The 18,163-nt window shown below is 37.1% G+C and overlaps 2 protein-coding genes across 3 annotated transcripts; one reads left to right on the top strand and one right to left on the bottom strand.

Moving 5' to 3' along the window:
• The first annotated feature begins 877 nt into the window (after positions 1-877).
• On the top strand, positions 878-5,310 carry kbtbd3 (kelch repeat and BTB (POZ) domain containing 3). The gene is made up of 3 exons (XM_041232607.1): positions 878-1,243; positions 1,897-2,137; positions 3,711-5,310. Exons 2-3 carry the CDS (start codon positions 1,911-1,913, stop codon positions 5,308-5,310), a joined length of 1,827 nt encoding a protein of 608 aa, XP_041088541.1. The 5' UTR covers positions 878-1,243; positions 1,897-1,910.
• A 6,479-nt stretch (positions 5,311-11,789) lies between these two features.
• Positions 11,790-14,847, bottom strand: LOC121302625 (sarcolipin). 2 transcript variants are annotated; one of them, XM_041232630.1, is made up of 2 exons: positions 14,411-14,847; positions 11,790-12,512 (listed from the first exon to the last, which is right to left on the bottom strand). In XM_041232630.1, exon 2 carries the CDS (start codon positions 12,402-12,404, stop codon positions 12,309-12,311), a length of 96 nt encoding a protein of 31 aa, XP_041088564.1. In that variant the 5' UTR covers positions 12,405-12,512; positions 14,411-14,847; the 3' UTR covers positions 11,790-12,308. The 2 variants fall into 2 exon arrangements, with proteins under 2 accessions (XP_041088564.1, XP_041088565.1); XM_041232631.1 differs by lacking the exon at positions 14,411-14,847 and adding an exon at positions 14,285-14,402.
• Between the last annotated feature and the right edge of the window lie 3,316 nt (positions 14,848-18,163).

The raw sequence follows: 18,163 nt of genomic DNA, 5'->3' as shown, positions 1-18,163 counted from the left end.
CAGAACTTGGTGGTGTTCATCTTAGTGGGCAGAGAAGTGTGTTGGATGAGTATGGAGATTAATGGCAATGGTTCCGGTCCCTCCAGGCCAGTTGAAGTAGGCTTTCATGGCAGGGGCAGCTGTTTCGAATCTCCCGCTTGTAAATCTCAGTGGACAAAATTCCCTGGATAAAAAGGCTTAATTTTGAGTACAGTGGGATATTTTGACGACCATCAAAACAAGCACTTCTAATTAAAGAATTCAGAAGGAAAGCAGGTATTTCCAAAGATAAATACAGCCATGCAATGATGAGACAAGGAGACTTCCACAGCATATACAAGCTTATTTTGTAAATAATATAAACTGTAAATATCTGAGCCTGAGGGCTCCTCGGCGTATTTGCCATGACAATACGTCACAAGACCGGTCACCTGGCGGCGCAGAGGTTTTGCTGTATTATGCGGGTCTGTGTCCAAACGTATTGATGTTATTTTGGTAATGGTTTAAAGTCACTTATTAATACAATATCCCACTTATAGGCTTTCATGGCAGGGGCAGCTGTTTCGAATCTCCCGCTTGTAAATCTCAGTGGACAAAATTCCCTGGATAAAAAGGCTTAATTTTGAGTACAGTGGGATATTTTGACGACCATCAAAACAAGCACTTCTAATTAAAGAATTCAGAAGGAAAGCAGGTATTTCCAAAGATAAATACAGCCATGCAATGATGAGACAAGGAGACTTCCACAGCATATACAAGCTTATTTTGTAAATAATATAAACTGTAAATATCTGAGCCTGAGGGCTCCTCGGCGTATTTGCCATGACAATACGTCACAAGACCGGTCACCTGGCGGCGCAGAGGTTTTGCTGTATTATGCGGGTCTGTGTCCATTATTGAGGATATTAAAGTATATTTCCAGTTGCGTTGTCCATTTATTTATTTATTTATTTACTTACTGGACTGCAATGCAGTACAAACCTGTCTAATCCCTGAGCGAGCAATGTTGCTGTGGGTGAATGCAGCTGAACACCTCCTATGACTTCTTGAAAATATTAATTTCGTAGTGCTGAGACATGCTACACAACAGCATTTCAGCGTCCTGTCCAGTCAGGGGTACGCAACAGTTGACTGCGTTTGAAGACACCAGGAGATAGACCTGCATTGACATCATTTCCTCAGGTCACTTGCTGCTTCAATATGGCCGTCGCTCTTCCGGTATTTTAAAAAGAACTAATCGCTGGCCGAGGTGCTGAAATCTGAGGTGAATATAATTGAATGTTTTTGTGTCTAAATCTAGAACTTATACTTAAACACCAACACAAATAAAACGACATGTAATAACCTTTTAAATGGGTCAGTCTTATGTTAGCTGAGACTACTATAGTAGAATAAAATAAGACACGCTAAAACTGGTTAACAAAAATTAACCGGTTAACTAAATTATTGTCAATCAGTATTTTGAGATACTGTTGTTTGAGCTTATGCCGAGATACAGTTATCTAATTAATTTAATTTGTACAGTTATTTACCGTGCATGCTAATTACAAATAGTCAGCACTGAGTAATATAGCCCCGTTGTTACTCTTAAAAGAACAAAAATGCAGATCTACACAACCAAAAATTAACAAGGAAGTACAAAGACATTTAAAGATCACGTGAGAAAGTATATTTAGCATTGTCTTTTAACTTGCTTAGTATGACTAAAGGTCGAGATCATCATAACTTTTCATTGATTGGCTTAACACAATTGCTTTAGCAAGTTCAAATTCAGTTTATGTATACAGGATAAAGTCTATTGAGCTCACATATACTACCCTATATATTTACAATATGTGAATATATACAGTGGGGAACAGGACTTGTATCCTTTAAACTGGGTTTATCTAATAAACTTATGTTTAATTTTGTATCCAGTCTATTACAGGCTAATGGCAGACATGGAAAACATGTGTGATCCAATCAGAAGGGCAGTTTGCAATGGAGTAGCTGAGAATAACAACGTTGTTTTGGTTGCTGAGGATCACGGTCGTCAGATTCTGAATATCCTTCAAAATTTCAGAGAAGAGAATCTCTTTTTTGATTTCAGAATACTTGTAAAGGATGAAACCATCCTGTGCCACCGATGTGTCTTGGCGGCCTGCAGTGATTTCTTCAGGTGAACAAGGAACAACACAATGTTAAATAAAGATATTTGCTGTAGACTGCTGTGGTATACAGTATCTTATCCCATAATTAACATCCCCCACACTTTTAGCTGTTGATTAGATACAAAAGAAAGAAAGAAAGAACAAATGAAAGAAAGAAAGAAACCAACAAGCAAACAAAAATAAATATAGGGGTGTGCAGAAAATGTTATGTTTGACTTTCCCTTAAAGATCTCTAGTGCAATTACAATGGTTGGCCACCTGGTGTCACTGTGTGATGTGTCATAATCCCAATCAAATAAACCACAGTAAATATATCTAGTTTTCCCACCAGTTGCCCAATGAGTATGTATATTAATGTATATCAATTGAACTAATAATTTGCATAATCTGAGTTGTTTAATTATTTTAAACAGATGGAGATTTCACTTTAGGTATAAAATTGTATAATGAACATAAATTCTTAAACTTTTTACAAGATACTCTATTTAAAAAGCTCAGATTAGGCAAATTATTAGTTCAGTTAAGGGTTCAATTATGTAATTGAGTGCTTGCTTGGAACAAAAACCAGCAGGGCAGTGTTCCCCCAGAACCAGGCTTGAGAACCACTGATATAGGGGTTAACAAAGCAGTCCAGCCTCCATTTAAAAACTATTTACTGTAAATTTTAACTGCTCTTAGTCGAACTGGCTCTTACTTATAATTAACTGTATTCTTTATTTTGCTCTTACTTGAATTTGATCTTATTGTGCTTTCATATCTGCTCTTACCTGTGTTATGATATTCTGTAATGTTAATGTGATACTTTGTACTGTTGTGTTTTGTAACAATTGTAAGTCACCCTGGATAAGGGCATCTGCTAAGAAATAATAGTAATAATAATAATAATAATAATAATAATAATAATAATAATAATAATAATAATAATAATAATAATAATTAATCCCTAATCCCTAGATACTGTCCACTGAAAGGACAAGTTCAGGCCAACAAACAAGCTATTTATCAGCATTTGGGATAGAGTTGCTAGAAAGCCACATGGTGGCAGTGCTAGCTGCTCATGGGAAGCTGCTGTGACATCTTGTGAGGTTGATACTAGCTTGTATCATAGAACACCCTGACCCGATGCTGTCTTATCTATATACATCACACATGCAAAACCACAGCTTTCACAAACTGGATTTTTAAAACATGTTTCCACTATGAGCAAGATTGTGTTTCATCGAAGTACAGTACAATTTATTTACATTTTAAGGGTGATTAAAGAATGGTCTTCAAAGATAATTTCAAGGGATATTCCTTAGATAACAGAATATGTTAATGCATGGTGTGTAATGTATATTTACCAGGTGTCTTCTGTTTATAGAATTTTACTGTAATTGTATGATGGGCCCCATGATTACAGTAACCATGCAATAACACATTCTAGGTATGTTTTACACACAAAAAACATTATCCATCACTCAAAGTAAAACAAAAAGTACATTTTTCCTTTTTCTGATAATGCCAGACAAAATGCAGACATTTTCAGTAGGTGTCATCATTTTGGTGTTTATAACTAAATTGTTCTTATGTATTTCACAGGGCCATGTTTGAAGTGAACATGAGAGAACGAGATGCCGGGAGTGTGACGATGAACAACTTGTCCCCGAAAGCCATAAGGGCCTTTCTGGATTTTGCGTACACAGGAAAAACAGAGATCACAGAAGAAAATGTTGAGATGTTCTTTCAGCTTTCCTCCTTTCTGCAGGTTGCCGTCCTTTCTAAAGCATGCAGTGGTTTTCTTATCAAAACTATTAACCTCACAAACTGCCTGCAGCTGCTCTCCCTATCAGAGGGCTATGGTTCTACCAGTTTGTATGATCACGCCCTGGATTTTGTGGTGCAGCACTTTCACTCGCTAACAAAATCATCTGATTTCCTGGAGATGAATGTTGAGATCCTTAAAAAATGTCTCAAAGTAGACAAACTCAACGTTCCGGATGAAGAAACTGTCCTTAAAGTCCTTCTCCAGTGGACGAAGCACGATCTGGAGAACCGGCAAAAACTCCTTCCCCACCTGATCAAGCTCATAAGATTGCATCAAATGCCCAAAGAGACTTTAGAGGACTTCTCACGATCAGAGAGTCTGCTGGCCAGCAATAGGGAGTGCACTGAGACTATTAGAGAGGTAACTCAAAGCCTTCAGGAGCTCAGCGGAATTTTTAATGATGCCCGACCCTCTACAACTGACAAGTATATTTTTGTCCACAAGACCGAAGAGAATGGAAAAATTCAGCACGCCTTCTGCTACAATATTGAAACCGACCACTGGAAAGAGCTACCTAAGACTCATATCGTTGATCTCTCTGGTTCCAGTTTTGCCAGCTTTGGTGAAAAGCTCTTTGTGACCGGTGGTTGCAAAGGGAATTGCTGCAGGGCTGTGCGGGTGCATATTGCTGAATCTTTCCACGATGCCACAGACGAGACCTGGTGCTACTGCCCAGTCCAGAATGACTTATTTTTGGTCCCCCCGATGAAGAAACCTCGAACAATGCACACGTCTGTCACAGCTTTAAATAACGTCTACGTCATTGGCGGAAAGACTCGAGGACCACGGAACACCAAAAGCCTGTTAGACATAGAGGTTTACAACCCTCTCAGTAGAGAATGGAAGTCAGTGGATCCTCTGCCGAGAGGTATTTACTATCCAGAAGCTTGTGCCTGCGAAAGTGTCATCTATGTTCTGGGTTCTGAACTGGAAACGTCTGATATCTTCAATCCATCGCTGGACTGTTTCTTCAGGTACAATGCCAGTACGGATCAGTGGTCTGAGCTGGTTGCCGAATTTGGGCAGTTCTTTCATGCCACCTTAGTCAAAGCCGTGCCAGTAAACAACACCTTGTACATATGTGATTTGTCCACTTACAAGGTGTACAGCTTCTGCCCGGAAACGTGTGTGTGGAAGGGGGAAGGGTCTTTTGAATGTGCCGGCTTCAATGCAGGAGCCATTGGAATTGCAGACAAAATCTACATACTAGGAGGGGACTACGCACCAGATGAAATAACAGACGAAGTACAAGTGTATCACAGCAACCGGTCGGAATGGGAGGAAGTCTCCCCAATGCCAAGAGCTTTAACAGAGTTTCATTGTAACGTGATACAGTTTAACAGGTATAGAGACCCATGGAAATCAAATCCATAAATGTAATATATATATATATATATATATATATATATATATATATATATATATATATATATATATATATATATATATATATATACAGTACTGTGAAAAGTTTTAGGCAGGTGTGAAAAAATGCTGTAAAGTAAGAATGCTTTCAAAAATAGACATGTTAATAGATTATATTTATCAATTAACAAAGTGCAAAGTGAGTGAACAGAAGAAAAAATCTACATCAAATCAATATTTGGTGTGACCACCCTTTGCCTTCAAAACAGCATCAATTCTTCTAGGTACACTTGCACACAGTTTTTGAAGGAACTCGGCAGGTAGGTTGGCCCAAACATCTTGGAGAACTAACCACAGTTCTTCTGTGGATTTAGGCAGCCTCAGTTGCTTCTCTCTCTTCATGTAATCCCAGACAGACTCGATGATGTTGAGATCAGGGCTCTGTGGGGGCCATACCATCACTTCCAGGACTCCTTGTTCTTCTTTACGCTGAAGATAGTTCTTAATGACTTTCGCTGTATGTTTGGGGTCGTTGTCATGCTGCAGAATAAATTTGGGGCCAATCAGATGCCTCCCTGATGGTATTGCATGATGGATAAGTATCTGCCTGTACTTCTCAGCATTGAGGAGACCATTAATTCTGACCAAATCCCCAACTCCATTTGCAGAAATGCAGCCCCAAACTTGCAAGGAACCTCCACCATGCTTCACTGTTGCCTGCAGACACTCATTCATGTACCGCTCTCCAGCCCTTCGGTGAACAAACTGCCTTCTGCTACAGCCAAATATTTCAAATTTTGACTCATCAGTCCAGAGCACCTGCTGCCATTTTTCTGCACTCCAGTTCCTGTGTTTGCGTGCATAATTGAGTCGCTTGGCCTTGTTTCCACGTTGGAGGTATGGCTTTTTGGCCGCAAGTCTTGCATGAAGGCCACTTCTGACCAGACTTCTCCGAACAGTAGATGGGTGTACCAGGGTCCTGCCAATTCTGACATAAGGGAAGTAAGCATGCTGTGTCTTTCATCTGCTGCAGTAAGTTTCACCACTGCGTCTACGGTCCTCAACTTTGCCCATTTCTTTGTGCTTCTTCAAAAGAGCTTGGACAGCACATCTGGAAACCCCTGTCTGCCTTGAAATTTCTGCCTGGGAGAGACTTGCTGATGCAGTATAACTACCTTGTGTCTTGTTGCTGTGCTCAGTCTTGCCATGGTGTATGACTTTTGACAGTAAACTGTCTTCAGCAACCTCACCTTGTTAGCTGAGCTGTTCCTCACCCAGTTTTATTCCTCCTACACAGCTGTTTCTGTTTCAGTTAATGATTGTGTTTCAACCTACATATTGAATTGATGATCATTAGCACCTGTTTGGTATAATTGTTTAATCATACACCTGACTATATGCCTACAAAATCCCTGACTTTGTGCAAGTGTACCTAGAAGAATTGATGCTGTTTTGAAGGCAAAGGGTGGTCACACCAAATATGGATTTGATTTAGATTTTTCTTCTGTTCACTCACTTTGCATTTAGTTAATTGATAAATATAATCTATTAACATGTCTATTTTTGAAAGCATTCTTACTTTACAGCATTTTTTCACACCTGCCTAAAACTTTTGCACAGTACTATATATATATATATATATATATATATATATATATATATATATATATATATATATATATATATATATATATAAACTCTAAATAGGGACGCAATAGAGCGAGAGACACATAGAAAAACAAATAATCTAATAAGAAGTACTGTACAACCACATCCTCATTTTATCGTGGGGGTCAAGGTCCAATGTAAGTCCTCTACGCAACCCGCTTTTTCTCATTTCTCGTATAAAAAGCAGCACATCGTTTTAATTCATACAGCGAAGGGTAATTGCTTCTCATCAACTTCAGTCTCCAATTAATTTCATGAGTCTTTCTCTCCTTTCTCAAATTCACAAACCAGCTGCATTGAAAGAATCCATTCTTGACATAGGAGGCTTGTTGCTAGGGAGCTGACGTCACTGCCCTATGACTTTTGCTAGTGCGTTGCAGCCACAAGTGAACACCTTGTTGGCTAAAATACAAACCGCTTCAGCAGGTAGATATTTAATTTGCTTTGTGTTATTGTGCAATACGTGTGTTTCTGATAACAGTACGATATTAATGCTTTGTTTTGTATATTGTTGTTTATGATGTGCAGTACAAAATAAAACAAACAGTAATCCTAAGTGCCTATGTACTGTGTACTGCTGCTAAGGCATACACAGTTAAACAATAAAAATGAGGAGCCAACTCCAGGACCACGATATATCCGAATCCGAACTATAGAGAGGGGCGATATAATGAGGGGTGGGTTGTATATATATATATATATATATATATATATATATATATATATATATATATATATATATATATATACACATACAGTTGCAGTCAAAAGTTTACATACCCCAATGGAAATTTATAATTTCTAGAAATTTCTCAAAAACAAATAATTATAAGAAAAATCTTTTGTAGCAAAAGTTTTGCTTTTGTGGATGAGGAAAAAAAGATTTTTTATTTCAGCAATTTTTTTTTTTTTTTTTTTTTTTTTTTTTTTTTTTTCTTATGCAAAATGCTAATTCAAAAGTAATAATAACCTCTTTTAAATGATTAGGATATTTGTCAATGAGCTTATGGCATGATTCTTTACTGATTTTTGACCATTATTCAAGGCAAAATTGTTCCAGTTTTAACCTTCCTCACAATTCTTCTACTTGTTTTAGGTGAAAGACCCTGCTTTCTTGCAGACCAAGGGAGCACTGTGACAGTACCATGAGTCTTGTACTTCTTGCTAATAGAAACAATAGTTGAAATTGGGATACTCAACTGCTTGGAAATCTTCTTGTCTCCTTCTCCAGCTTTATTTATTTATTTCATTTCCTTGTCAGGGTGTGCATACTTTTGAATTAGCATTTTTGGAGTTTTGCAAAAAAAAATTAAAAAATGCTAAAATAAATAATTGTAGTCAGGTAACCAGAGTCAGAGGCAGATAGATTTTATCCATCTAGTTACTATAATAGACTGCTAGCCTGTTTGTGTGCCAGCATGAAGCACCAGCCAACCGAAGAGCCTCTCTACCAAAGAGCCGGGAATCTAGCTGTGGGAGTCCAGCGAGGAGAGACCTGTGAGGAGACGTTGTTTGAGAAATTCTGAACCTAGCAGCGCTCTGGAAGATGCCAACTACTAGGCAGGTATGTAACCTTCCCCCACCGCTCCTGCTCCCCACAATGGTGGAACGACCGTCCCACGGATGTCAGGACTGCTCAGTCTTTGACCACCTTCCTGCGCATCCCCAAGACACACCTATTCAGACAACACCTGTAAAAGTCAACTCTTCCCTTCTGGACAATAGAGCACTCTGCCTTCAATGAACTTTAACTTGCACTTATCTGCTCCCTGTGTAACTGTATTTAATCCTGCACTTAACCCAATCTGTAGTATTTCGTATTTCCCTTGCACTCGTATCTAACCCTGATGTAACTGTCAACACTGTTATCTGCTCTTGAATGACCCCAATATCAAATTGTACTGTGTTTTGTATTTGCTCTTATTAGGACAGAAGTCATTGTATTTTGTATCTTGCTCTTAATTGTACTGTAATTCTTGATATGTATTTTTTGTATACCTGTATATAACTGTAAGTCTCCCTGGGTAAGGGCATCTGCTAAGAAATAAATAACAATAATAATAATAATAATAATAATAATAATAATAATAATAATAATAATAATCTATTTTTTTCCTCATCCACAAAAACAAAACTTTTTCAACAAAAGATTTTTCCTAAAACTCTGTTTTCGATAAATTTCTAGAGATTATAAATTTCCATTGGTGTTTGTACATTTTTGATTACTTAACTGTATATACAAATCTATTTGTAATGATATGTTCTGTTTTAAAACTTAAAGTTTATTGTGGAGATAATGTAACTTTAATCACTGTTGCATCTGTGCTGGACAAAGCATTCATTATTTATTTTATGTTATTTCATTTTTGCATATATTGAACACAGTTATATTAAAATAATAGACACTTTCCAGTAACAGCTGAATGTTTGATGTTGGCTAACAGGATGTAATAATAAGTTAGCCAGTTTACTGGTGCAGATATAGTTCAGTGCTGCAGGGATTCACATCAGCAACATTGTACAGTGTGCCATCTCCGAGCTATGCTTTTGATTCTGTTAACATTCCAGATACTTACAAGAGAATCTTACCACAAGCTAAAGAAGTTAATGAGTAAGCAGCTTCAGGGTTCACTTTCTTAAGTTTGAGTTTTACTCTCCCTTTAGGCTTTTATGATGTCTGCAATCAGTCACTTATTCTTTGATATGTGAGGTGCATTTTCACTCCAGTTCAGGGCCTACTCTTCGGTTCTTGTTGCCTGTCACAGATATTTATGATGGAAGTTAGGTCAGCCAACATGTATTTATAAAAGTAAGAGGCAGCACCATCTAGTGAGATAGTGATCTGCCCCCTTGGATCAAGTTTCCTCTTGTTTTTCCAGCAATACACTAGTTGTGCACTGGGTGGAGCTGGCACTAATTTTGGATGATCTAGCATGCATTTCAAATGTTTATGGTAGGCAACTAACTATATAGTAGGGGGAGGACAATGTAGTCTATGGGTTTAAGAAAGTTGGTACCAGGACTACATCCCGTAGAATGCCTGGGTTTGAAATTAGAGCTGGGATAATTATCACCTGGCTCTGTATGATAAGGATATCTATCTATCTATCTATCTATCTATCTATCTATCTATCTATCTATCTATCTATCTATCTATATTCAGAAAAAACACAATATTTTACTAATTGCAATATAGCCATTTAGAAATGTAGCCTACTTAGTGGATTACAATTTGTATTTATACTTTTAAAAAGGAGCCAAAAATCACATAATTGTCCATAAAACTATTTCCACAGGGTCTATATGTGAGAAAATGACAAGCTCTATTAAATCTAATATAGAAGGTATACAGTCATCCCTGCACAATTAACACATTAATGCAGGAACAATAAATAAACCATGATCAATATTAAGATGTTTATGTTATCAAAATGTCATCTTAATACATGTAAATGCAACCTTTAGACTGCAGCTTACACAATGTGTTTTTATTTCAAGTGTGTTATTCATTTTTACAACATTTCTGAACTGTTGCATTATGAAGCATTAGACCTTCCAAAAAGACCTCAAAAAACACCTAGAAGATTTGTCTCCCCAGTCAATGTGTAAAATCAATATATGATGCATATTTGGAAAGCACCTATGTATGAATTCTTTAGACAGTTACTTTTTAAAAAAAATAAATAAAAATAAATACAAGCTTCAATTCATTCAGGCCAAGTATTGGGTGAATTACCATCGCCACCTGCTGGATATCACAGATACAACAGAATTTATATGGCTAACAAATTGTGGCATAAAGATTGTAATTGTTTCCCTATTAAATTAACTTAAAAAAAAAAAAAGAAATAATTAGAAGCTAAGAACTTTTTATTAAGAAGTTTATATAGAATAACTATTTTGTGATTAAAGCACATTAAAAAAATAATAATCTAAGGCGCAAACAAAACAGTGGAAATACTATATTTGTGTGTACAGATTTCTTAAGAAACGTGTTGCACCCTCCCTCTAGTGGCCATTTGGTGTAAATGACGGTGATTGTTTCAGTGTGTTTGTTGCATGATATAAAAAATGTATAATAATAATAATAATAATAATAATAATAATAATAATAATAATAATAATTTATATTGGTTATTCAACTCCATGACTTTTCTGTGCTTCCAGAAGAAAATGTGCTGAAGCGACAGGAATATTTCAGGATGTCATTAATTAATGACGTCATCCAATCTATTCCAATCTATTCCAGTCCAGGACGTTGTTCCAAGCATGCCCTCAATTGTTAATTGAGCCTGGCTGCTCAGTTCATGAAGACCTTGTTGGAACCAGGTCCTGGATTGGAATGGAGTACCAGTGCACTCAAATATTAACACTAACTGCTTTTTTTTTTTTTTTTTTTTTTTTACAACACTGTGACACCCTGCTGACCCTGCACTCCATCATGCCATATACAATGCCAAAGGAGGCCAGCAATGCAATCAAGGTGCAGCATGTAATTAAAATAGTGTTGATCAAACAGTGTGGCATGGCTTTTAAAGGGTGAAAATGCCTGGCCAGCACAATCTCACAGTCACTCCGTAAATGTAGCTGATTTTTGACTTAAAAGTTGACTTTCCATCGTGAATTTTCAACATGAACCAGGTTGGGAACCCCATCCTATATTAATTAAAATACAAAATAGTTCAAATGTAGGATATATGTATGTTTTGTTCCAGAGAAGACTGTATAACAAAACATGCATTTGATAACTCATTTAGACAGTGTATCATAAGTATTTGGATAGTGCTGTATCAATAGTAAAAAACAAAAAAACAAAAACAGAACACAGAAAGCATTTATTTTTACATTTAAATACCGTGCAGCAGAAATACAGTGTTTAACTGAACCTTATAACATTTGAATGCTGTGCAATGCCTTTACTGACAGTATTGTTTCCGCGATCTACTTGCAACGTATGCAATAAGATATATTCCTTGCATAGTACAGAAACTGTAAACAGAGATTTGAGCTGAGCAGATTACAATTTCCACACAGTAGTAGTAGAGACAGAAAGAGGTAAAGGTTACACAGAACCTGATATTTTTGTTCTTAGCTGCATACATTGTTGTAAAAAAGGCCAATCTTTGGTGGTCTTTATCAGGTTTTGGTTCCTTTTTGTTTTTATTTATCAATGTACAGACATGCCTACTGGTGCCTGCAAAGCTTATGCCTCATGTAGAAGAGGCAACCTACAGTATGCACACATGCATATTTCTCATTAAATTGCTCTCACATACTGTATCAAGATCAATACAAGATATGCTTCTTCAGAAGGAATCCAGGAAGCACTGGGCAGTGTCTTACTCCATGTAGGATTTCACAAGGAGCCACATGAGCAGCACAGTAATCAAGACGATCATGAAGTTCAGGAAGAGTTCTTGTGCGGATCGATCCATTTTGCCCTTTTTCGTGTGGGTGAGGGTTTGACCTGTGCACTCTCTACGAGTTCAATCGAATTATCTTGACAATAGAAGGATGGCTTGTTCTGTGTCCCTGTAGAAATCCTGAAAGGAAACGTAATAAATACAAATTATTTCCTGGATGGATTTTGCTACACAAATGATGCATGTTCATTGTTAAATGTAGGAAAAGGCATATCAAGCAAGGCTGTGTATTTCGTTTATGTCTAGTTTGATAGTTTTATTAGCACTGGTTTACATGCAAGTCTTACATTATGCTGTGAGACCATTGCAATATGTAAGCACTACTATGATAGTATTGATCAGTTGCCACCTCTTTTAAGGTGGTTATTGGGGCTAAAATTGGGAATTCGAATGGAACATAGGGCCACCTATGAAGGACATGGTATTCTTACTTTGAAAGGAATTTCAAGGTTTCATAAAAGTAAAATACTAATTTTCTAAAGAGTTTTTTTTTTTTTTTTAGGTTTTCTCTGATAATTTTCTCTGTTACACAATAAAACTTTGATGAAAGTTATTGTAAAAAGATCAATACTAAAATACTACTTGAAATGCCTTATAACAATTACTGGAAATTGTTGCAAACAAAATAAAGGGTTCTTTTTTTTATTTATTTATTTCAACAAAAGCATTGCCTAGTGGCACAATAAATGCTGACATGTATAGATGACAGCTAACTTAATCTCCTCATTGTTCACTGGCTCTGATAAATACGTTTGTGTTAACCATAAAGGCTTAACGAAGCCAACGTTATGTATTTTCAGGCGGCAGACTTAAATAAAACTCTCTAAAACTTCGATACACTTCATGAATTACTTCACAGCTTGTCACCCTCTCTCAAAACTGTGTGGATATTATTCCTCTAAAAATAGATCCTGTACACAGACCAAACTAGGGATTTAAAACAGCCTTATATAAGCGTTGGCAGAAAGATTTGTAAATCTACTCTGCTTTCACAAATCTTTAGGCTGCCCTGTTCCAGAGGATTCCTTGATACCTCAGTCAACAGCTGTAGTGTAATATCACATTGCAAAATTGATACTACGTGTCGTTGGCTATGTTTACAACGACTTTTGGCACACAGAATGGAATGTACTTTTTCTAGAATACCGTTATCGTACTTTACTTTTCTAGGTTTTGGTAATTAACGCTTGGAGGGGGTAGGCCAGTAGCAGTTTAATACAGTCGACATCATTCCGTGGGTCAAAACGCATCAAATTCAAGAGACAAACTGAAGAATCATCATCTGACTTAAACAGTACACGTCCTGTATCACCTGCAAGCCTACTGCAAGTCTGGTACAACCAGGGAAAGGGCACAGAGCTACATCCATGCCTCCCTGTGCTTTTCTGAATAATCTCAAAAAAATATTTTACTGTACATTCCTTGTAAATATAAATTGAAAATGCATTATAAAGTCAATATGCACACATCTACTCGCGGATAAAACCACTGAAATGTTAGCACCAAGCAGAACTTAGTCTCAAGGTCCCCCCTTATGTTATGTTCTCATATATACTCAATAAAGGAGTTCCTTTTGAAAATCATATAATTTAATTTTGATACAAATATTTCAGGATTGAAAGAGTTAACTGAATGCTAATTAAATGGTTAATTGCATATAAAATAACTCCTTGTTTTTTGCAGAATAAAACATTACAGAATTAGGACACCAGTATACATATATGCAGTCCTATTTTGTGCAAACTAATGCTTCATGAATACAGCAATTAGCACTTAGGAATCGAAATGCCCTGCAAGTTATGACCATCACCTCTTATTGATTTCAAAAACTTCAAAAAACAAAACAAAAACGCTTTGGAGTGTAAATACATCAAACCTCTATTAATGCTTACCTGTACAGACATACCACCTGTCTCTCTTGAAAATTCAATATGAAATAACTGTCATCGTTTTCATCCCTTCATAGAATCCATACATACAGACATACACAGGCAAGAAATGAGCTTGCGGTTCCTTACCTGTATGGACAATGAGTGGTGTTTTAATTAAAGCCCAGGGTGTGCAGTGTGGCTAACACTCCTCAAGCAGCTAACTTGATCTGTTCCCACCCAGTTCAGTCTGGAATTCACAATGATTTGGAGTTGCTTCTAATGTAGTCAGAGGGAGGAGATCACCCAACAATTTGGCAGCACAGTCTGTGACGTCTCAGATGGAGAATTTAAATGTGGTTTAATGATATAGACTACAGAATGAGGCCAGGATTTTTAAGTATGGTAAAGGGACTCGACAGGATGATATGACAAAAAAGGATATTATTGTAGTATTTGAATGCTTTGCTTGTTTCTTGATGTAATGTGCCAGAATGAATGCTGGAAATGTGCATGTTACTTGCCATTCAAACACCACATGTCCTCATCATGCTTGTTTGAAATGGTACAGCACTACAATATACAGGAGGGAGTTGGCTGATTTTCTACTGTCAGCTTCCTAAGCAAATAAAAAAAAAATACATATAATTTAATCATAAAATAAAATGTATCTTATTCCAAAAATACCAACAGCAGTATGGACATATGTGATTGAAGATGCAATACTTCTGGAAATTCCACCACTGTAGCAGGCAGCAGGTCACAACTCTGGAAACAATCATAACGATTCTATAGCAATGCCTTGTTCTACAAATGCATTTGTGAAAGGGTTAGTGTCCCGGTGTTTTGAAAATGTGAGCTTCTTCCTCCAAATGGGCTTCCCGTAGCACAGATTTCCAGACTAGTCCGATAAATAGCGCCTCCCTTCCAAGTGAGCGACCAAAATAGAACAGTGTGAGGAAACTCATTTGGGGAAGCAGAAAAGACAGCTCCGCATGGACTACCCTGTGTTTTGACTGAAATATACAGGTTTTAACCCACTAAAGCCTGGGTAGCTCATTTGGAGAAACAGAATTGAGTGCTCCCGATGGGCTACCCTGTGTTTAGAAGCAGAAGAAAATTGATGAAATATCTTAAATGAACTATTTACAGAAATGAGAAAAAATTATTACGGGCTATGATTAAGATTGAAATATAACTCCTGTCAAATAAACAAATGTAGGTGAAAACACTGTTGATTACAGCTGTTAATTTATTTGAATACAGGTTTTAGACCCGAGTTAGGAGTGCATGTCCACTCAGTAGAATTGCCATGGGAATTCTAAAAAAGTTTCATGAAAGTTAAAGTGGACACAGGATGCAAGGTCTTTTTTATCCCTCCAAATGAGCTACCCGGGCTTTAGTGGGTTCAAACCTGTACATTTCAGCCAAAACACAGGGTAGCCCATTTGGAGCAGTCATAAAGGTCGGTGCCGGGTCTAATGAGAGCTTTACTTTGGATCGGGTCGGTTTGGGTTAAAAATTGTCAGTTCTGGGTCGGGTCGGGTTTATCATTTTGGACCAGGGAAGACCTTTAGTTTGTAATCTGACTCCATGACAGACCATGCTATAGTCCACCCACTGAACCCAGACACTGTTGAGCGAGATCACAATTAGCAGTTGACTCATCCAATGTAATGCTAAAAGCCTAGCTTGATTTGATTGCAGCAATCAGACAGTTACAACTCTGATTGGATACACTGGCAATGCACAGAGTTATTGTGTCATTGCTCAACTGCAGGGAGACAATTTTACAGATCACCTTATTTTTTTCTTTCATATTATCTAACAAAATGTCAGATGCTTCAATAAATAAACCTCACTCTCTGTCAAACACATGTCATACGTTTTTGTTGCAACTGCAGACTGACTATCTTTCATTATTATAAAATTTACGTTTCCACTTGCCACTATTCAATGGATACCGGCAAAGTTAACTTGAATGGGTTTCATAGTGGCGTTGTGTAGGTTGTATTTTTTGCAAATTGCAATCTGTTTCTTGCAAAACAAACACAAAAGTTTCTTGTTATTTTCAATTACAAAATATTCTAGTTCCCAACCATCATGGAAACCTCTGTTCTCTAACTTTACGTACTAATTGATTTGCTGTTGCAGTTTTCATTGATCATACTTTGCCATGCTTGCTAGCTATTGCTTCTAAAGGAGCACCTCAAGGATGGTTAGGGGGAAATGAGGTGGGGAAGCATATCTGTGTTGCACAGACCTCAGTGCACAATGCATCATGTTTAGGCGTCAGCGAACAGTACAATACTAAAATGCAAAATCATCTCCACATCAGTCAACCTGGGTATGAGTCTGGGTATGAACCAGCGACTTAACAACTATAAAAAAGAGCCAGGTTCTTCTGCAATAATGGTGATAGTGATTTTAATCTCACTAAAAGGGGTCAGATCCATAAAGTCAGTTCATCACACAAATAAGCACAGTAAATACAGTAACAGACAGTCATACAGAACATGCACCAGAGGATATTATCAGGTATGAAAGTACCAACCACACTTTTGGGATCATTTGGCTGGCAGTCTCAAACAGAAAGGTCAAAGATGGGCAAGATCAGACCTGAGGCCAATGCCAGTGCAATCACTGCCTTGTGGTTTTATATAAGAGACTTCAGTCTCAAGTGTTTCCAATCGAAACATCTTTTATAAGCGTATTAAATATACACAAGTGGCAATTTACATACAGCTTCTGACAACGTGTCTGGCACAGGCGATTTGTTGGTGCCCTCCTACATAGATTTACACGAATAGTTAAAAACCCTTGAAGAGACTCAGACCTTTTTCAAAACCTTGTCTGGAGCCATCCCCTCCCGCCTGCCTCACATATCCACTTGAGGGTTTACTCTAAATATAGAGGTGATGCTACTGTCATAAATTAAAAGGTTGAACATCCACAGAGGCACGTAGACTTTGATGTCACAATGACCTCCGTGTTGATCCAGACGAAGGTATCAGAATTTGACACTGTCGCTGTTTTCTGTAGATAGTGGTTGTATAAAAGTTATATAAAAGATGCTATTGTAGATATGCTGTTGTAGTGCCAAGTTCAAATCATATGCATCAGGTTTTTTTTTTTTTTTTTTTTTTTTTAACTGACTTTTATAAATTCCTCCAATATTTCCCTGATGGTAAAATTAAATAACAGCCCTCTTTTCTGCCAACATTTAAAATAAAAGGCCAGCGAAGTCAATCCTGTTTTCCTTTATCATTGGTATAAGTGTTGAACCAATGACATAATTTAGATTTCACTTTATTAAATATACATAGTTTAGTTCCAAATAAGCTGGAATGGAAGCAGGTCATCCATCTTGCGCTAGTCACAATGCAGATGCTGCGACAATGCTGTCTGTGAAACATAACCCTGTTCATACCAGAATATACAGTTATGGATCTGCTTGCACCAGAAAGATTCAAATCTTCATTGTACTGTATAACATTAGTGATAGTAGCAAAGGAAATGTCATAGCAGGTCACAATTGCGAATGTTTAACACAACCTTCATTTCTAGCTCATTTTCAATACAGTTGAGTAAGACTGAATTAGAACGCACAGTTTAATTGTAAATGACATTATTATTTTTAAATACAGTACTGTATGTCAAGACTTCAAAACCAGCTGGTGTTTACCAGAATCAGTTTATAAGTTTAATACAGTTCTCTCACCATAAACTGAGCTTTTCCAGGCCTTTTGCCAGTTACCACCATTAACAGCTGTGTGCTCTGGTACTGCTCTGCCAGCTCCTAAAATAGACATTACTGGACTAATCAAAACCACAGGGGCGGGCGCCTACTTATTTACACTGAAAGGAAAGTTTCTATTTGGAATGTTTCATGGTCTTCAATGT

This window comes from Polyodon spathula, chromosome 30 (assembly GCF_017654505.1).
Source record: "Polyodon spathula isolate WHYD16114869_AA chromosome 30, ASM1765450v1, whole genome shotgun sequence".
Classification (NCBI taxonomy): domain Eukaryota; kingdom Metazoa; phylum Chordata; class Actinopteri; order Acipenseriformes; family Polyodontidae; genus Polyodon; species Polyodon spathula.
This window is presented reverse-complemented; position numbering and strand designations above follow the sequence as displayed.